Raw genomic sequence first — 21053 nt, 5'->3', positions numbered from 1 at the left:
ACAAGGAGCCATTCCCAAGAGAACATGGGGCCTGCAGTGCTGATCTTTTGACAGCACAGCCCCCTTGCTCGTCAGTATTGACACTGGCCTCAGCCCTCTTCCGGAATTGTTGGCCGACAATCTCGGGAGGCCGTTCCTCGCTTGTTTGAACCTTGCATTTGGGAAGGAAGCCCGGTCATGATTGGCAAGCCTTCGAAGCTCAAAATCCCAGGCGTGCTTTAGCGTAGTCTTTAAGAGATTGAATCCTCTTGCTGATTTGCTTTGTGCAGATGAAGCCTTCTCCCTCAGCGTTGCTCCTGACCCCCTGCTCTCTGCCACATCCCAGCGTCTGCTGACCCAGCTGAGCGGAATGGAAAACGAATGGTTTCGCTTTCCATCGATAGGCTAGAGCCGCCTGGAGCGCGGTGAGCCGGGTACAGTTCGCTGTACCGGAACGCCTCACCGTGTGGAATTGCTACATTTGTCGGTCCTCTCGAGGCTGTGGGACCCAGCAGATGGGCCATCCTGCGATGCTAACGCTTTGCCAAGAGGGGCTGAGGGGTGGTGTGGGGAAGGAAAAAAAGAAGTGCGGGAACGGTTTCCGTGGAGAGCCGCCCATGATTGCAAAGCACCCACCTCGGGCCTTCCCACTCGGTGTGCCGTTGAGCTGCCCCATGCCCTGCCTGATCTGTCAGCGCCATGCCAAACCATTCCCGGGCACCCACTTTGCCCCTCCCCGGGGACTGGAAGCAGCCACTCGGGAGGAAACGCTTAACTACTTTTTTTTTCTCTGTCTCGTTGTGTCGTTGTCCTCGTCACTGTCTTTGTGTGTTGCTGCAACGCTCCCTGACCCTCTTTGCCCCACCCCCCCACCACTCTACCCCGGCAGCCATCGACCGCCCAAAGGGGCTGACCTTCACAGACGTTAAGGTAGACTCCATCCGGTTGGCCTGGGAGAGCCCCGAGGGTCAGGTCACGGCCTACAGAGTGATCTACTCCAGCCCCGAGGACGGGGTCCAAGAGCTGCTGCCCAGCCCCCACTCTGAGGACGATACCGCCGAGCTGGTGGGCCTGAGGCCTGGCACTGAGTACACAGTGCAGGTGTATGCCCTGTATGATGACCAGGAGAGCACTCCTCTGATAGGCACCCAGAGCACAGGTAAGGGACTTCACCACCACCCCCAAAACTGCCCCCACCACCTCACCGCGACAGAACATTTTGGAGAGTAACGACACCCGCCCGCTGACAACGGGGCGGAGGGGGCCCATGCTGCTGTAAGTGAACCCCGACCGGCTTTGTGCTTGTGGACCTCTCGCTTGCTTGATTAATCATCCCGCTGCCATCGAGAGACTCCGCTGTCGTTTCGCGTTTCTGGTCACTTCCGGCTATTGTTGCTCGTCTTAACTCCAGGAGCTTCACGCCACCCCCGAGCCTGTCATGTGATTTGATCTGAAGACAGGTTTTCTCGCGTACTTTGTGGGTCGGCCATGTCGACATGGGGCTGTGGAAGGTTGTGGCCTAGTGGGTGCCGTGTCACTGGCAGGCCGGTTCACGGAGTCCCGTTGGGCCCAACAAGTCCACAATGACCCTCTGAAGGGCGTCCCACCCAGACCCATCCATCTACCCTTTCCCTGTACCCCTGCATTTCCCACAGTTATAATCCACCTAACCTACCCCCCCCGGGTCACTCCGGCAACTTAGCATGGCCAATCCACCTAACCCACACACCGTTGGATTGTGCGAGAAAACCGGAGCACCCTGAGAAAACCCACGCTGACATGGGGAGAATGTGCAAACTCCACACAGTCACCCGAGGGTGGAATCAAACCCAGTCCCTGGTGCTGTGAGGCAGCAGTGCTAACCACTGAGCCACCCTTACGCCCAGGATCATGTTCTGGAGACATGGGTTCACCAAAGGGGATGGCACGGTGGCTCGCTGGTTAGCACTCTCCCCGTGTCTGTGTGGGTTTCCTCCGGGTGCTCTGGTTTCCTCCCACAGTCCAAGGATGTGCAGGTCAGGTGGATTGGCCATGCTAAATTGCCCCATATTGTCCAGGGATGTGCAGGCCAGGTGGGTAAGCCATTGGGAATGCAGGGTTACAGTGATAGGGGTGGGGAGGTAGGGGGAGGATTCTGAGTGAGATGTTCTTCAGAGGATCAGTGTGGCCAAATCGCCTGCTTCCACTCTGTAGGGATTCTACGATCCTGTTCCAGCAGGGGGTGGAAGTAAATTCAGTTAATTATTCCGGAATGAAAAACCGGCTGTGGTGATGGTGACGGTGAAATTATTCCCAATTGTTGTAAAAACTCATCTGGCTCACCAATGTGCTTTAGGGAAGAAAATCTGTCATCCTTATCTGCTCTGGCCTACATGTGACTCCAAGTGTGGTTGACTTGCAATTGTCCTCTGAAATGACCCTAGGAAGCCCCTGGGCTCAAGGGCAATTAGGGATGGCTAACAATTGCAATTGCTACCCTTTCCAGTTCCCATGGAAGTGCACCGATATTGGCCAGGACTGGGTCAGGGGCAATAGATTCACTTCCCTAAAGGGGCATTTGTGACCCTGTGAGGATATTAGCAGCAATCCAACAGCAGCCTCTGATGCTAACTATTCGCCTTCCCTTTTTCTGATTGATCCTTCTCAGATTGATCCTCAAGGTGATGTTTTGAACCTGTCGGATTCTGAACCGCTTACCCAGGCCCCTGAAGGTGGGCTCAGTACAACAAGAGACGAATACTCCACCGCTGCCTTGTTGACTACCCCTCCAACTCCTCCCCCCGCCCCGAACCTCCCGATGTCAGCCTCTCTGTGTGGGACTGAGACCTGGGCACCAACCTGTAACCCGAGCTCCCATCGGGGCATTGTTCAACAGCTCAAGGAGAACTACAAGGGCAAGGACTGGCCCACAAGCGCTTACTCTCTCTCTCTCTCTCTTTCTCTCTTCCATTGTCTGTCTCTCTCTCTCTATCTATCTGTCTTTCTCTGTTTCTCTATCTCTCTCTCTTTCTTCCTTTATCTCTCTCTCTCTCTGTTTTTTCTCTCTCTCTCTCCTTCTCTCTTGCTTTGTTTGTCTCTCTCTCTCTCTGTTGCTCTCTCTCTCTGTATCTATCTGTCTCTCTCTCTTTCTTCCTTTGTCTGTCTCTCTCTCTCTCTCTTTCTCTCTTCCTTTGTCTGTCTCTTTCTCTCTCTCTGTGTTTCTCTCTCTCTGCATCTATCTGTCTTTCTCTGTCTCTCTCTCTCTCCCTGTGTCTCCCTCTCTGTTTGTGTTCTCTCTCTCTATCTCTCTGTGACTCTCTCTGTTTCTGTCTCTCTTTTTCTCTGTCTCCTTATGTCTCCCTCTCTGTCTGTGTTCTCTATCTCTTTGTGACTCTCTCTCTCTCTTTCTGTCTCTCCCTACCTCCCTTTGTATCTGTCCCTCTATCTCCCTGTGACTCTGTCTCTCTATCTCCCTGTGTGTCTGTTGACCAGTTGGACAGGGAGAGTGGATACCCACAAGCCCTGTGCCCATTCCCCAGCCCGTGACCGATTTGTGAAGGGAACAGGAGGAACAGGGAGGGGTCAGTGACCATGGCTGGTAACCCGTACCCCGACCCTCCAAAAAGCATCCCACGCAGATCCACCCCCACTACGCAATCCCTGTATTCCCCTTGGCTAACCCATTTATCCTGCACATCCCTGGGCACTGTAGGCAGTTTACCAAGGCTGATCTACCTAACCTGCACATCTCTGGACTGTGGGAGGAAACCCACGCGGACGCAGGGAGAATCTCAGTCAGCCCCCTCAGTTTGAGGTCCCATTTCACTGCTTCAGAGGCGGAGGAGATATACCTCGCATCCTTTACTATTCAATGTCCCTCAATCAACTTCACTAAACATCGTTTTTCCGGTCATCATCACATTTGTGTTTGTGGGAGCTTGCTGTGCACAAATTGATGACAGTTACAGGGTGTTGTTGGCTGGGAAGCAGCATTTCTTTTTGGGGGAAGGGAAATCCTTCTAAGTTTTCATAAGGCACCGCGCAAATGCAGTGCCCTTTCCTCCATTAAGCCACTTTTCCCCCTCGCCTTGCAGCCATTCCGCCCCCCACCGACCTGGAATTTGTTCAGGTGACTCCGACGAGCATGACCATCGCCTGGCACGCACCTGACGCCGATCTGACCGGCTACCGGGTGGTGGTGAAACCAAGGGAGAAAGCAGGGCCCAGCAAGGAGCTGAATCTGGGACCGGACAACACCAGCGCCACCGTCTCTGGGCTCATGGTGAGACCGCCTCCCCCAACATGGGCACCCGTCTCAAACTGACATTCCTTAGAACCGGGGCTAGGCCACTCAGGTTTGGCAGGCACGTAGGAAGAGAAGAGCTAGGAGCAGGCTGATGGGCTATCAAATCCACTCTGCTGTTCAGAACGATCAGAACTGAGCTAGCCTCACATCCTTCACTGAGTCATGGTCTGCACTAACATGGTGTTGACAATGTACTCAATGACTGACAGTCTACAGGCATCTGGTGTAGAGATCTGCACAGTTTCCCATCCCCTCTGAAGGAAGGATGCTGCCTGCATCTCTGTTCAGAATGGCCCACTCTTTTTCTGACCCCACGTTCTCAATTTTTCTAGCCAGCATCACCCTACTTGAGCTCCTGGCCAGTTAATAGCATCATACAGCATGGAAACAGGCCCTTTGGTCCAACCAGTCCATGCCGACAATAATCCCAAACTAAACTAGCCCCACCTGCCTGCGCTTGGCTCGTATCCTTCCAAACATTTTTATTCATGCAGTAATCCAAATGTCTTTTTTTTAAACATTATAGCTGTACCCACATCCTCCACTTCCTCTGGAAGTTCATTCCACACACGAACCACTCTCTGCCTAAAGGAAATGAGGTTTGAGGGTTTCAAATGAAATCACCCCCCATTCCTCTGAATTCTGGGAGGTTCAGATCTAGAATACATGGTCTGTCCTCATGATAATCCTGGGAATCAGTAATGTGAAGTTTCCTAGTGCTCACTAAAGGAAGTCTGCCCTTCCTTGAATAAGGAGACTGAATGTCCAGTCCCTAAGGTGTGGCCTCACTCAAGGGCCCTGCACAGTCACAGAAAGACTTCTTATTTTTATACTCTGCGACTCTTTGCTGGTTCAAGTATACCACATTTCCCAAACCCTCGCGATTCAGAACTATCTGTTTTAATTTAGTTTCTGTTTCTTTCCCCATAGACAATTCTGCATTCCTCCACCTGCTGAATTCTTGCCCACCTTTCTAGCAGTTTTATTTCCAACCACAACACATCTGGGCATATTGAGCCACCTGACTTTATAATCTCTGCCACACTGGATATAATACACCTTAGCTGTCGTGTCCTGTTGGTTCTTTCTGCCTTCTGCCCATGAGACAGTCTTTAATCCACGCCAATATGCCACACAGCACCATGAGTCCTGATGTTTCTTTGGTGTTAGCCTTTTGTGTGGCATCTTGCTGAATGCCGCCTGTACAGCCCAGTAACCCTGCTTTTCCTCTGCCTCCGTCTCTGCACTCACATCTTCAGGCAGAAATCTACCCCGCCCCCACCTCATTCCACTGATCCCGTGACCCACCTCCCATTATTCCCACTCCACTTGGACCCCTCCCCTTGGCCTCTTACGTTGCCCTCGATCTCTTCATTGAAAACTGCCAGCGTGACGGTCTGAAGCTTTTTTTTTGGGGGGGGGGGGGCGGTCAGGGTGGGTGCGTTGTCACAAATCTTCAGATGGCCGCCAATAAATCCAATAAGGAAGTCAGGAGAGATGACGCTGAGCGGGATAAAACGGGAAAGGAGCAGTCTGTGCCACTTCTGTGGTGGAGGTAAATCGTGTAGCTCCCTTTAGGCTCAGGAGGGAGATAGGATTCAAAGCATCTATAGTGGCGCGTGTGGGGCAGATGAAGATGGTTTTGGGATGAAGGGGAGGATGAAATGGGTACAGACCAGTTGGGCCGAACGGTCTGTTCCTGTGCTATAGATTCTGTGTAAAATCTCTGCAAAATCTTTCTCAATCAGGTTGCAACTAAGTACAACATCTTTGTGTACGCCATCAAGAATTTCTTGACCAGCAGGCCTCTGCAAGGCATCAAAGCAACACAGGACGGTGAGTAGCTTGATAAGCTCCCCATTCCCAGCCGCACCTCTGCACTGACGGTCATAGAAACTCTCCCAAAGGTCACTTATTTCGGCCTCTTGTCATAGAGCCACACAATGCGGAAACAGACCCATCGGTCCAACCGGTTTATGCTGAACATAATCCCAAAGTAAACTAGTCCCACCTGCCTGCGCATGGCCCATATCCCTCCAAACCTTTCCTGTTCACCTATTTATCTAAATGTTTTTTAAACGCTGTAACTGCACCCACATCCACCACTTCCTCAGGAAGTTCATTCCACGCACGAAACACTTTTTAAAAAAAAAATTCCCCCTCATGCCGTTCTTAAAATCATTTTCCTCTCATCTTAAAAGTAGTCTTGAAATTCCCCACCGTAGGGGGAAAGAAATTCATTGTTCACCTAATCTATACTCCTCATGATTTTATAAACCTCTATTATGTGACCCCTCAACCTTTCACACTGCGGAGAAAGTAGTCCCAGCCTCTCTTTATAACTCAAACCCTCCCAGGCACGTCTTCTTCACTCTCTTGATTTGGCTGTTTTAATCCCCTTCCGGACCTGGCCTCCCACTGTCCAGCAGCCCCCTTACAAATTTTCTGCACTCCCTAAACTCTTCCTTGCCGCCTCCTCACTCGTACCCAGGTCAGAGCGTGTCCCATTCCAGCGCACGCTGACGTGCAGATGTGAAATACTGTGAGCGCTGGAGATCTGAAACAGCGGCACGAAAAGCGAGTGCCTGCAAGGACAAGATTTCAACGGTTCGAATCCTGAAGAAGTCACGTCGGCCCCAAAGTGTTGACCTCTCGCCAGAGATGCTGCTGGGATACTTTGGCTGTGTGTTTCTGCGGACCGAGGCTGTAGGCTTAGCTGACCCCACCTTTTCTGAAATTCTAGTCCTGTTCTTTACAAATCCGTGCCCACTGCCACACCCCCCACCCACTCCTCCTGTCACCGTAAGTGCTGCAGTCTCGCAACCCTCAGAGACGGCCTTCTCCCTTACAATTCCGGCCCCCTCTGGTCTCTCCTTCCCCCGGATTTCCTTCGCCCGCCCAAGTTCCGGAAGACCCTCCCCGAGATCTGCTCTGCTGCATTCGCTTGGCCTCCCACCCCCACCTCTTTGTACGCTGCCTGAGGCTCCGCTTAAAACCCTTACTCTTGCCCGAAGCGCCAGTTCCGCCGTAGAGTCACGGAGACGTACGGCACGGAATCAGACCCTTCGGCCCAACCTGTCCGTGCCAACCAAATTAACCTAGTTCCGTATGCCAGCATTTGTCCCATTCCTTCCAAACCCTTTCTATTTATGGACCCATCCAGATGCCCTTTAAATGCTGTAACTGTACCAGCCTCCACCACTTCCTCGGGCAGCTCATTCCATACACGCACCACCCTCTGCTTGAAAACATTGCCCCTTAGGTCCCTTTTATGTCTCTTTCCTCTCTCACTGTAACCCTGTGACCTCTAGTTTTGGACTCCCCCACTCTGGGGGAGAAAGACCATGGCTATTCACGTTATCCATGCCACCTCTTGATTTTATAAACCCCTATAGGGTCATCTCGTGGTGAAGCTCGGAGGTTTGGTTTGTTGGTGGGGGGGGGGGGGGGTGCGGTGGTGGCTCACAGACCTCCGTGTGGCACCTTGGGAGGAATTGATGCAGCGTGACAGGCTCCATCGCCCTGCGCCTTGTTGTTGTTGTTGTAACTGTACTGCTCCCTGCCAGACATCGGCTCTCCTCGGAAAATCCGTGTCAGCGGGGTGACGGAGACCAGCATCACCCTGCAGTGGCGCACCAAGGCCGAAACTGTCACGGGCTTCCAGATCGACGCCATTCCCACCGGTGGGCAAAGCCCAGTACAGAGGACTGTGGGGCCCAACCAGAGGTCGTACACCATCACAGGTAGAGCTCAGAGACTCCCCTCCCCCTGACCCCACATCCACTTTGCTTGCTGCCCTGAGGGACTTGGCGCACTGTACCAAATCACTCCCCCCCCCCCCACAACTCCTTGCTTCACTGCTTATTGACCAGAGAATGGACGCAGCGTGCAGAGGGAGGCCGTTTGGCCCATCTGTGCTAGCAATGTGAAAAGCTCGATGGAAAGGCCACAGCTGGCCCTTTCCCTTCCTCACCACCAACCCCCCCAATCCCTGCAGGAAGTCCCTCCCCACCTTGGGAAGTGTATTTGTTCGATTCCTCATTTTGGCTTTGACCAACCACAGTCTCAGTTCATTGTGTTTGGAAACATAGTTCTCAGCTGCCTGTTCGTTCCTGAATCTTGACAACACCCCCCTCCCTTCACCCCCAAGTGGAACCTGTTGCTCGCTGTCATCAGACCCTTTTATCGACTCTTCCTGTAACCCCACTTCCTGCCCCAGGGAGAACCATCAAAATCCCGACAGGACTACGGTCCCTCCACACTGGGTCGTTGTGGCCTTGACCTCCTTCCTGAAGTATGGCGGGGGTGGGGAGCAGTGTCGGAGATGGTTGCGGTATCCCAGCTGAGGCCTGGTCAGGGGCCGAGCCACAGTTCAGTGCAAACTCCCTGCCTCGCACAGGGTGAGTGCTGAATCGAACTAGGCCGGCCCTTCCTTGCCGTGGTTCCCCTGGCGCCGGCTGCGCATCTTCCCCTTCAATAGCGACGCTGACATTTTCTTTCTCTCCCCTTTCTCCTTTTGCAGGCCTACTGCCCGGCACCGAGTACAGCATTAACATCTACTCGCTGAATGGCGACTCTCGCAGTCCCCCCTCCTTGGTCATAGCTCGGACTGGTAAGTGTTACCGTCTCTCCTGGAGAGGGATGCCCAGGCCCTTGTCGCGTTGTTATCAAGTCTCTGGGTGTTACTAATGCCTGGTGAAAACACTGATCAGGACCAAAAGTAGGCCTCCCTTGAGCCAGCTGTGCCATCCTGCGTGATTGTGCCCGACCTGATGACACTACTTTCCTGCTGACCTTTAACCTTTCGCCTTGTTAACCGAGGATCTGCCTACCTCTGTTGTCACTGTTCAACACTGATTCCAACTCATTTCTCAGGAGGAGAGTTCCAAAGATTCGTGACTATCTGAGGAATATCTTTCACTTTGTCTCGTATTTGTGTGGGCAGTATTAAACCGTGACCCCCCCCCCCCCCACCCCGCCAGTTCTAGACTCTCCCACAAAACAGAATATCCTATCCACATGCGCACAGTCAAACCTTCTCAGCACCTTATATTGTTTTGATCAAGCCATCTCTGTAGCACCGCTAAACTCAAGTGGATACAAGGTTAGCCTGTCTGGTCTTTCCCCTCTATTTTGGGGAATTAATCTGGTAAACCTTCTCATTGATGACTTCTGTGAGGAAGGTGACCAATACTGTGCACAGTACTCCAGATGTGGTCTCCTGTGTAAGTTGGGCCGTGACCTACCTACAGGGACCGCTTTTGTTCAGCTGTTTCCATCAAACTGCACATTTATCATGAGGAAACCTCCACTGAGAAGGACCTTCAGTCTGTTGGCTGTCTTCGTAGCTTGAAAGTCAAGAATTGTAGAATCACTATCATGCGGAAACAGGCACTCAACCCATCAAGTCCACCACCGATCCTCTGAAGAACTTCACACGCAGACTCAATGCCGCACCGCCACCCCCCGCCCCCCCCCTCCCCCGGCCCTCCACCGGGCATTTCCCATGGCTAACCCACCCAGCCTGCACACCATGGGCAATTTGGCACGTCCAATCCACCTGACCTGCACATCTTCAGACTGCAGGAGGAAACCAGGGCACCTGGACAAAACCCAGGGCATTAATGTGCAAATTCCACACAGACAGTTGCCCGAGGGTGGAAATGAACCCAGGCCCCTGGGTCTGTGAGGCAGCAGTGCTAACCGCTGAGCTACCGCGCCGCCCCTGAGTCCTCTCACCACATCCTCGGAGGGGTGGCTGGGGAAGGGTGCACCCTCCTTTGTCTTTCTGAACCCCTATTTCTCACCATCCCATGCCCAGATTGTGTGCTGTACCCGTTAACTTGGCTCACCCCTCCCCAGTTCATCCCTCACTACAACCTGGTCCCAGATCTGTTCTCCGACAGCCCACAATGCTGTTATTCACTCCTTCTCCCAGCTGAGCCATCCAGGCAAGAAGGATAGAGGACTGAACCATTCACCACCACCCCCGTCTCCACCCCACCTCCACCACCACCTCATCCTAGGGCGCTCACTGAAAACCTGAATTACTGTCACTCAATCCTGCTCTTTCAACATGTTTGGTGTTACCATTGACCAGGAACTCAGCTGGACTCACCACATAAATACAGTGGCTACAAGAACAGGTCAGAAGCAAGGAATCCTGCAGTGAGTAACTCATTCCTGGCTCCCCAGTGCCTCCCCACCATCTACAACGCACAAGTCAGGAGTGTAATGGGATACTCCCCACATGCCTGGATGAGTCCAGCCCCAACAAAACTCAAGAAGCTTGATACCATCCAGGACAAAGCAGCCTGCTTGATTGGCACCACATCCACAAGCATCCGCTCCCTCCACCAGCGACACTCAGTAACAGCAGTGCGTACCATCTACAAGATGCATTGCAGAAATTCACCAAAGATCCTCAGACAGCGCCTTCCAAACCCACAACCACGTCCATCCAGAAGGACAAGGGCAGCAGAGACACGGGAATACCACCAACTCCAAGCTCCCCACCGAGCCACTCACCCTGTCCTGACTTGGAAATATATCACCGTTCCTTCACTGTCGCTGGGTCAGAATTGTGGAATCGTGTGGGTCAACCCGCAGCAGGAGGGCAGCAGGGGGCTCAGGAAGGCAGCTCACCACCACCTTCTCAAGGGCAACTAGGCCAGCCAGCAAACCCCACAAGTGAACAGTAATAATAAACAAAAATGTCCTCCTCATTTGGGAAACCAGCATCCCAAAGGGTTTGAGTACCACAGGGGAGGCGTCGGAACGGGAGGACCTCCGCAGTCGGGGTAAGGACGGCTGTCAGATGCGGGGCAGACGTTCTCAGGGCAGCGGGATGGGAATGTTGTTGGTCTCTTTGCCCCAGTTGGAGTAATAGCTTTAACTTCTCCCTTTCTCTCCCTCACTCCCTACCCCCCAACCCCGCACGCCTCACCTCAGCCATCGACTCTCCATCCAACCTGCGGTTCATCTCCACGACTGCCAACAGCGTCATGTTCACATGGCAACGGCCACGTGCCCGCATCACCGGCTACATCGTCACCTACCATGCCAAGGGGGAACAGCCGGTGGAGCTCTATCCGCGACCCACCATCAATACCCACGAAGCAGTGATTACAGGTAAGTACCGTCACCTCTTCCCATCCGCCCCGCGTCCCCTCCCACCATCATCCAGCCAGCCAGGCTCGGATTTGCTCGTCATGTCCCCTGTGCCACCCGGCGCAGGCTCGAGACAGGCTGAATGGCCTTTTTCTGTGCTATGAACCTGTTGGTGTGTTTTTTTTATTGTTTAAAAAATCAATTTGTGGGATGTGTGTGTGTCGCTGGCCAGGCCGGAGTTTGTTGCCCGTCCCTAATTACCCAGAAGGCAGTTCAGCCACCCACATTGCTGTGGGTCTGGAGTCACGTGTAGGCCAGACCGGTAAGGACAGTAGTTCCACTTCTTAAAAGACAGTTAGTGAACCAGACGGGGTTTCCCAACAGTTGGCAACAAATCCATGCCATCATTAGATTCTTAATTCCACATATTTATTGGATTCAAACTCCACCATCTGCCGTGGCAGGATTCGAACCCCGGTCCCCAGGACGTCATCTGGGTCTCCAGGTTTAAGAGTCCAGTGATAATACCACTAGGCCGTTGCCTTCTCATGTAACCTCCCATCCGGACTTCAGAATCTAATGGTGACCGTGAATCTATTGCCAATCATCAGGAAAATCCCATCTGGTTCACCAGTGCCTTTTAGGGAAGGAAACTGCCATCCTTACCTGGTCTGGCCTACATGTGACTCCAGACCCACAGCATCATGGTTGACTCTGAACTGATCTTCTGGGCAATTAGGGATAGGCGCTGCCCTAGCCAGCGATGCCCTCGTCCTATGAGTGAATAAAAGATATTTATTGTATTCAAATATCCCCCATCTGCGATGGCGGGACTCAAACAGTCCCGACAATTAACGCCACCAGACCATGGCCCCCCCCCTCGTTACCTTGTGCAGCTAAGAGGTCGATCTCGGTCAGTAACGGTGACAGAAGGGTGCAGGTCCCAGCCTGGTGCTACACAACCCAGACCAATACCCCGTGCGCTGTCGAGAGTGCGGTCTTTCAAAACTGGTGGCACAAGTGAGACCCCCTTCAGCCCTCCTGGGCAGGGCGGACGCACAGGATCCCAGTGCGCCATTCTGCCGGAAGGCCAGAGGGAGTCCCGCCCAAGGGGGACCTCAGGACGAGGATGTTGCAGCGGGTCAGCGTCCCTGCCTCTGAGCCGGAAGCTGCTGGTCGGCAGCCCCACTCTGGGACTTGGCCAGCTCCGGAAGAGCGTAGTCGTGGTGGACGCTCCGATCACATCCAGAGCACCCAGACAAGGCACGGGGAGTTTCCTGGTCGGACGTAGCTGGCCACTGCGTAGCGGCACCCTGGGCTTTCCAGCCTCCGGTGCCCCGTTGCAGGGGAAGGCATGCAATCTGGTAAGCTCATGCTGTGCCCGACCGCTGGGTATGGGGAGGGACAAGGAGCAACGTCCCTCGGTTGGGAAGAACATGTTGTAAGCAAGCCGAGTGTTCTTCCTTTTCCTGCTACCGAACAGGACTGCGGCCCGGAACTGAGTACACCATCAACATCAGAGCTGTTCAGAACTCTCTGCAGAGCGAGCCACTGAGTGGGAAGAAAACGACAGGTAAGCACCTTTCTCACAGGAGGGAGGGAGGGAGGTTCAAGGCCTCAAGCCGTTCTCCTTTGCCTCGCCGGGCGCAGGGCCCACAAACCACACCAGCCTGCCAGCATAGAGGCCCCTTACAGCCCGCAGATGGCACGGGGCTTGCTTTTGCCAGCTGTAAGGCAAACTCCCCGCCTGAGCTTTCCTGGGGGATGGCCCAGGAGTTCGGCTCCCGCTCAAACGGGAAGCAGCTGGGGAGGGGAAGTAAAGAGCCAGCAAACCCCTCCCTGCCCCTCCTCCCCCATTCCCGTCGGGGCGAAGCCCCCTGTGCCGCCTGCAGTCTGGCTGGTGATGACCGACCCGCGAAACAGTTAAAATTTCGGAAGAGGGAGTCGTGGTTTGGAAGGAATATTGGCACTGTTCGGTAGCTGACCTTTAGTCACCGATTTACTCGGGCTGGAGGGATTTGGGGATAGCATGGGAAAGTGGTGATGACGTAGAAGAGCAGCCAGTTCCGTTGAAGGGGGACTCCAGTGACCTCCTGCTCTACTCCTCCTCCCTCCTCCCCGACCCCCAAGCCTTTCTCTGCAGTAGGTACCATCCTGCCCTCTCAGCCCTGTGCCATCCTGGGCAGTGGCTCAGTTTGCACGGGGAATAGTCTCAAGGGAAGAAAGGATGGGCAGGATAATGTACCCATGAAGCATCCATCTCCCCACCCCCCCCACCCTCATCCAGCATCACCGACGCTCAGTAGCAGTGGCGTGAAACCGTCTACAAGATGTTTTGAGTGTTTATTAATTGTAGTTTTGAATGTTACACTACCTTCATATTGACACTGTACTGTTGCCAACTGTTTTCAGTGTTGGGGCTAAAATCCTGTTATCCATTGGTTTGGAAATAGCGTGGGAATGTTTGAGTAACGTTTCCCGTGTGTACATGTGTGTGCGTGCGTGTGTATGTGTGCGTGCGTGTGTGAGAGAAAGAGAGGAAAAAGGCTGAAAATGCTCAGACTCTGCCTGCATCTCGTCCTCGCCGCGAGGACGAGCATGCGCAGATGCACTGGGCCCCCCCACCCCAACTGAGCACACCGCACTGCTTAGCCGCCTGAACCCTCCGGCTTGTGTGAGTGCCGCAGTATCGCTGGGCCTGACCTCTTGCAGCTTTGTGGTAGGACCCGCTGGCTTGCGCCGTTTCGCCACGCAGGGCTCACTCAGGCCTGTGTCTAGCTTCCACTAAAACGCTTCCACTGGGCTCAGGGTGCTTCTGCATTGGGGTAGAAATGCACACAGAGGGAAGCCAGCAAAGGGATGCCTGGATGAGGGGAGAGGGGGGGATTGTTGGGGTTTGATCAGCTGATTCTTAGCTTGCTCGCTTGCCCCCACCACTAAGGCTTGGGCGCTGCCTGCTTTTTATTAACCTTTCAACCTGCCGTTGCTCTCCAAGCGCCCTTCCCGCAGCTTGCCACGCTCCCACCGTCCGTAAGCCACGGGCAGCCCGAGTACCTGGACATCCCCTCGGTCTATGAGCAGTCAGAGTTGTCCTCAGAGACCAGGTATGACGAGGGCCGCGGTGTGCCGATTGCAGGACCCGGCGACGGGGGTCAGAGGCCGTCGGTCGAGCAGGGAAGCAGGACCACCGGCCAGCCCGACGACCGGCCATCGCTGCCGAGACCGGCCAGGCCCAAGGACAATGAGAGAACCACCAGCCCCGGTCGCGGTGGCCAAGTTACGGGCGCCGAGGGCCCCTACCAACAGGGCCCCACCAGCCCCACCCACTCGCAAGGGCTGGTGGTGGAGGAGGAAGGCCTGCCCAACGGGCACGGACGCCAGCCCAAGACCATCATCTCCTGGCAACCCAGCACCGTCGCCTGGGAGTACCTGGTCACGTGTCACCCTGTGGGCCAGAAGGAGAAGGTTTTCGAGGTAAATCACCTTCCAAATTCCAATGCCCCCCCCCCGCCAGTGCTTAAGTGGTGTCATTTATCGGAGGTGGGAGGGGGATGGGAAGGTTGTTTGACTGTGGGGGTGGTGGGGGCAGGGTGGGGGGTGCGTTGGTGGAGGCCGGATATGCACTTACTTGGGTCAGCCACTTGCGTGGGCACTGCCACCTCCCCAGAGCCAGCGATGGCCAAGAGAGTGACGGCGGGGCCCAGGGTGTGGAAGCACGCCGTTCAGCCTATCGGGTCCGCACTGACCCTCTGAAGAAACATGCCACCCATGCCTACAAATTCCCCACTGCTACCGTACACCCCCACCCCCGACACCACCTCCCCCTTACTCTGTCCCTGTAACCCCGCGGTTTCCCCATGGCTAACCCACCCGGTCTGCACGACCCTAGGCCCTGTGGGGCGGTTCAGTGCGGCCCTTCCACACCTAAGCTGCACGTCTCCAGGCTGTGGGAAGAGGAGGACCTGCGCAGGTGTGGCATGGACAGTCGACCCTGAGGGTGGAATCGAACCCAGGTCCATTCCCCTGTCCCCGACCCCCTGATCTCTGGCGGCTGTGATGCAGTGGCGCTAATTGCTGAGCTGGCTGCACCAACGTCCTGCAGGCGGTGGAAGAAACAGAGGCCCCGGCCTGGCCAGGAGAAAGCCTCAGCCGCTGGTTTTCCGACCTTCCTCGGGCTGGGCCAGGACCTTTTGTGCGAGTTTCGCTCCTCCTACTTTGGGGAACACCCCACCTTGGCACTGCGGGACGGGACTGGGGTGGCCCCATCCAGGATTGGTGGGGGGGGGGGGGGGGGGGGGGGGGCGTTGTGGTATCAGTAATGGGGAGGCCCGGGGAGGTGTCAGGGGTCAAGGGGCAGGGTGGAACCCATCGCTTCTGCCGTGGCCAAGCCTGATGCGCGTTTCCCCCCACCCCTCCCCCAACAGGCCTCATCCGGACCGAGGTGGCCTAGGCCTGGCTCTCGATATACCAGGCCGAGCCCTCAGGGCAGGCAGAAAGAGGGACCCCCGGCTCCCTTACAGATGATCTGTTTGCGCCCCACCCGCTCAGCTGTGTTCTCCGGGAATGAAAGGGGCACCGTCTGAATTTACCTCCTCTCTCTCTCCCCCTCTTTCTTTCTTCTTTTAAATAAAATCTCTTGCCCTCCAGCTCCGGGTACCAGGCACATCGACGTATGCCGTGCTGCCCAACCTCGTGTTAGGAACGCAGTACAAGGTCCTGGTGGAGGCTGTGGATGCGGAAGGGAAGCACAAGATCCTGGAGGAAATCATCACAGTCGGAAGTACCTGTAAGTGGCGCCACCGCCTGTGCCCTGGCACCCCACCTGACCGAACCTTCCCAAGTAACCCTGTGACTGGGCGGCGATGACCAATTAGGGCTTTGGGCACTTCTGGAGATCAGACGGTTAACAGTACTTTCAATGTGCCGCCCACCCCTACCGTCACCCCTCGCCAGGGCCTATCTGTTCCCCTCCCTCAACCAATCGCACACCCCCCCCCCCGCCCCACCCACCCACCAAGATTGCCTCACCTACCCTCGATCCACGAATCCCCCTTCCCCGTCGACATTGTCCGCTCAGCACCTGCTTAGGCCAGAAGAGGCCAAGGAGCTCCTGTGCTGCACCCTCCAGGCAGGGCCAGTGCGGTGGTGCAGCGGCTAAGAACTGGCCCGAGGGCTGTCCTTGACATGGGCCCGTTTGGTCCGTCACTAAGCACTGTCTCAGTCCCGTCATCCATGCGAGGTGAAGGCCCAGAGGCACCTCTCTTCAACCCTAGTGCAACAGCAATAACTTGCATTCATCTACCGCCTTCTGTAAACCATTCCGGAGTACCTCACAGAGCACTGATACAATACATAAAACAAAATTCACCCGAGTGGGTGGGTCTGAAGGGGTGTGTTGAAAGCATGTTGGGTGTCGGCGTTGGGGGGGTCGGGTGGAAAGGGGAATGGTTTCTTGACTTGGGACAGGGCAGCGAGGTTTAGACGGGATTGGAGAGACCGCGCAGATGCTTGGGCGGAAACACCTAAAACTGGAGGCGATCCCTTCGGGGCCAGGGTTGGAGAGGTTCTGGAGGGTCACATGGGACAGCGGGAGCTAACGGGAGGGCTGGGAAGGAGCAATGCCACGGAGGGGTGGGGGTTAGTTGGTTGCGAGAACACGGATTTTAAAATGGAATGACGCCGGGTGCGAGTGGCCCCGGGCCGTGGCGGGTTCTGGAAGCATTCTCCGCGAGCTGCTGCACTCCCAGCCCTCGGTTGTGGGTTGGGGGCGGTGGGGAGGGTGTTTAGTGGAGGGGTGTGTGTGAGGATCCAGGGTTCCAGTTTTAACCCCTGTCCCCCACCATCTCCTTATGAAACGCTCCGTAACCTCACCACGAAGAGCCCCTCCCACCACTGGGGAGACCAGGAGCAGACAGGTTGGGGTGGGTGGTCTGGCTTGGGGGGGCGGAGGGGGTGCGTAACAGGCCCTGGCGGCAGGTGCGGAACCCAGTACCCCTTTGTGCTAAGGCAGGATGGCATCAGGAACGAATGTGCTCCTTCAGACAGTTTGCCAATGTGACCCTGCTCCCTTTGGCTCAGCTGAAGCACACGTTTTGAGTAGATACCCTCGAAAAGCAAATACTGATGGCAGCCGCAGGGAGCAGGACAGGAGTTGGTGGGGGGGTTGTGGGGTGCCTTTTCGATTCTTGGATCAACCGAACGGGGTGGGGGAGGGACCCCGCGCGCAGACGTGAAAGGTCGCCCCTGTGATTCTCTGGCAGTGCTCCCCTCCCCCCGCTGGTGTGGGTTCGCAGATAAGACCGCCCGCCCCCCCCCCCCCCCCACCCGTTTCGACACGCTGGATTCCTTTCCCTTGAACGATAGTCCGCTCCAAATCCCGTAATGCTCAGGGTGGAGTTGACCCTCCTCTCTGCGCCAGAAGGAAGGTCAGGTGTTTACGCCCCATCACACTCGCCTTGCCCCACTCTCCTGCCACACGGTGGTGGGGGGCAGGAGCGGGGTGTGCGTGGGTGCAGCCCTGTCAGAGTTAGTGAGGAAGGACGCATCAAACCCAAGGCTGAGCACACTGCACAGCCACACCTCCCCCTCACCCGACTCCCGGCCAACCCTGGGGGGGAGGGATGTTGAAATATCCCATGGCATCCCTTCGAAGAGTGACAGTGGAGTTCGCCCGAGAGGGTGTCCATTTGTTCGCTCATTATTAACCACAGAGTTGTCCTGCTCATTATCTCCATTATCGGGCATCATCTGTGTACAAGCTGGCGACTGGTATCTGTTTTCCACAAGGATTTCACAGGCTAATACACCTTGAGAAGGTCCTATATAAATTCAAGTTGCACTCAGCATTCATTTCCCCCCCGCCAACCATGGCTGGAATCTTACCATCTCTCTGCTTCAGTCCCAGTAAACAGCTTGCATTTGTGTAGCGCCTTCCGCAGTGCCAGGTGTGCACCCTGCATTGTTGTCGTCACCGTCCAGAGGGAGGCATGAGCACAGCAAGCTCTCACAGCACCTAACCTGGTGGTGGTGGTGGTGGGGGTTGGTGACAGCTGACCAAGTTTGCTTTCAGGCAGTTGGATAACCTCCAAGCGGAACCCCATGGAGCCCTCCTTCGCAGAGGTGCCACGAGACCGCCCTGCATCCAGCAGAGAGGACATTGAGGGCTCCAGCAGTTTTTGCATCTAACCCAGGTGACTGTACCTATTGGCAGTGCTGCACCCCCCACCCCGGGCACTGCAACAGGAACGCCAGCCTGGATTCTGTGCTCAGGTCGATAAGCGGTGACTTGGATCCGCGACCCGAGGAGAGACAGCTTGTGCCAATTGAGCCGCAGTTGGCAAGTGGAGTGGAGGACTTTTGCATTTTAATCCCGAGTGTTTAATCAAAAGCTCAGATGTTGTGGGATCTTTCCTTTCCAAGTTGACCCTGTTCTTCGTTTTTTATGTTGCAGCTCCCGACCAAGCCTCCCACCTCGTCCCCGATGAATCCTGCTTCGACACAGCCACAAATTCCCACTATGCCATCGGCCAGGAGTGGGAGCGAATGTCCGAGACTGGTTTCAAACTCTGGTGTAAATGCTTAGGCTATGGAAGTGGTCATTTCAGGTGTGACTCAACTAGTGAGTAGTTCTCTGCACATTCTCCCCAAACCCTCACCCCACCAGCAACCCCCCCACACTTTCCCGTTTCCCTCCCCACATGTTTCCTTGGCATGTTTGAGACACAGAGTTTCTGTAGAAAGCGCTGAAACAGACAAGCATGACTGGGGGTGCATTGGCCTGTCCCCGAAACCTGACCACACCCCCCCTCCCCAACCCAGGCCAATGCGAGGGCTCACACAACTTGGAGATGACCACTTGACATGCGATCATTACATGGTCACATGGGGAACTGCCTCGTTTCTGCGGGTTTAGGAAACCAGGACGTCGGCTGCAAACCAAGACCCTAGTGAGGCTTGATCGACTGGCCAGGGCATTGACGGTGCCCCAAGGGTGAGAAGTGGTTCTGAGTGAATGCGTGGTCTTGTGTGGTGACTGAGAGTGATTACAGTGATGGAAGGAGATTGAGACTTGCGGCTGGTCTACGCCGAACGGAATTACAAAGTGCACACACTACAGGATGTTCCCACGAAACCTCCCAACATCACTGCTGAGACACCTGACAGGAATGCTGTGCTCAGGCCTGAGCAGTGCTGCATGTGTTTGGCAGGGCTTTCAGAAGACGGGGAAGGGACCATGGTGATACCAGGGGGAGGGATAACGCTGAGACATTGGAGATTCTGGGACTGTTCTCCTCGGGGTAAAAAATTAGAGGAAACTGAACCAAAGCGTTCAACACAACAAAGGATTGTGATAGTCGATCGGGAGAAGTATTTTCACTGACAAGAGAGTCAGTGAATGGGGCAAATCTAAGATAATTGGTGAAAGTGAGAGATATTGGATGGCATGGCAGCTCAGTGCTTAGCACTGCTGCCTCACGGTGCCAGAGACCTGGGTTCGATTCCAGGCTCAGAATGTGTGGAGGTTTGCACATTCTCCCTGTGTCTGTGTGGGTTTCCTCTAGGCACTCTGGTTTCCTCCTGTTGCCCATGACGTTCAGGTTAGGTGCAGTGGCCATGCTAAATTGCCCATAGTGTCCAGGGATGTGCAAGCCAGGTGGGTTAGTCATCAGGGTTGCAGGGTTAGGGTGGGAGGGTCAGCGCGGACTTAACAGGCTAAATAGCTGCTTCCACACTGTAGGGGATTCTACAGTGATCTGGTCCAGAATGTACAGTGAGAGACGCAGACAAGTTCATTTTTATTTTTATGATCAGTGGAAGGGGAACATCTGCAGAGCTTTGGGAAGGATGGGACGAAACTAGCGGATCGATCTTACTTCCGATGAGCCGGCATAGGCATTACGGGCTGAGTAGCCTTGTCGAGCGTTCCTACTGACTTGTGGTCGGCTCTCAGGAGGGGTGGGGACGCTGGGCCCGACCCAGGTGGAGGAGTCGGTGGCGGGGTGGGGCCTCCAGATCTGTGTTGGGGCATACGGAGTGGGCCAGAAGGCGTGGGATCCCTTCCCCTGCCCACCACCCCCACCCCCCAACATGCCAAAGCAGGAGTATCTGTCGGCAGTGGTCTGCCTCGTTCTGAGCAGTTCGAGGGAAAACCAGTGTATCTCGCTGGTCGGCACCGATGGAAACTAAAGTGGGAGCCTTTCAGAGGCGGGGGTCTGCTCTGAATTCCTTCAACCAGCAAGTCTATTGCGGGCCACCCTGCCTGCACTCCCTCACCCGGGTAGCACTGAGGGGTTGTGAGGGTCGTTAAAGGTCCCTCACGTAGGCTTGAAAACATTGGGGTAACAGCGCCAGGCCACTCCCCCAGATGCCTGCTTGTGGGCCTGAAGAATCCAACTCCAGGTGAGAGGGGGAAAGGCACTTGCGTTTTTTTGGGGAGGAAACCCCCCGCGCCGCATCTTTTTGTTTTTGTTGCGTGCGTGCCCTGGTCAACCAGGCCTCTGTCTTCGCTGCCGTGTCATCCTCGGAACGAATGATCGCGAGGCCAAGGCGAGTTGGATGGAGGTCAGTTTGGGGGAATGGTGCGGGGGGAGGGGAGGGGAGGAGAGGAGGGAGGTGCCACTTCAGTGCAGGGTGAAGCAGTTGTGACCGTCCTCCAAAGGGGGTGCAGGTGGGCAGGAGG

At 55.3% G+C, this 21053-nt stretch overlaps 1 protein-coding gene across 5 annotated transcripts in view; it reads left to right on the top strand.

Moving 5' to 3' along the window:
• Positions 1–21053, top strand: part of LOC125454089 (fibronectin-like) — an 89714-nt gene that overhangs the window by 62917 nt on the left and 5744 nt on the right. For 2 of the 5 annotated variants that reach the window (XM_048534411.2, XM_048534414.2), the window contains 10 exons: positions 869–1138; positions 4053–4240; positions 6013–6100; positions 7831–8007; positions 8787–8876; positions 11216–11395; positions 12858–12947; positions 14370–14848; positions 16022–16160; positions 18825–18992. In XM_048534411.2, the coding sequence (XP_048390368.1) occupies positions 869–1138; positions 4053–4240; positions 6013–6100; positions 7831–8007; positions 8787–8876; positions 11216–11395; positions 12858–12947; positions 14370–14848; positions 16022–16160; positions 18825–18992 (1869 nt within the window). The remainder of the gene's footprint in view (positions 1–868; positions 1139–4052; positions 4241–6012; positions 6101–7830; positions 8008–8786; positions 8877–11215; positions 11396–12857; positions 12948–14369; positions 14849–16021; positions 16161–18824; positions 18993–21053) is intronic. The other 3 variants (XM_048534413.2, XM_048534415.2, XM_048534412.2) reach the window with 2 other exon arrangements.

The sequence above is a fragment of the Stegostoma tigrinum genome, chromosome 7 (genome assembly GCF_030684315.1).
Source record: "Stegostoma tigrinum isolate sSteTig4 chromosome 7, sSteTig4.hap1, whole genome shotgun sequence".
Classification (NCBI taxonomy): Eukaryota; Metazoa; Chordata; class Chondrichthyes; order Orectolobiformes; family Stegostomatidae; genus Stegostoma; species Stegostoma tigrinum.
The sequence above is the reverse complement of the archived record's forward strand: the minus strand, read 5'-3'. Positions and strand labels throughout refer to the sequence as shown.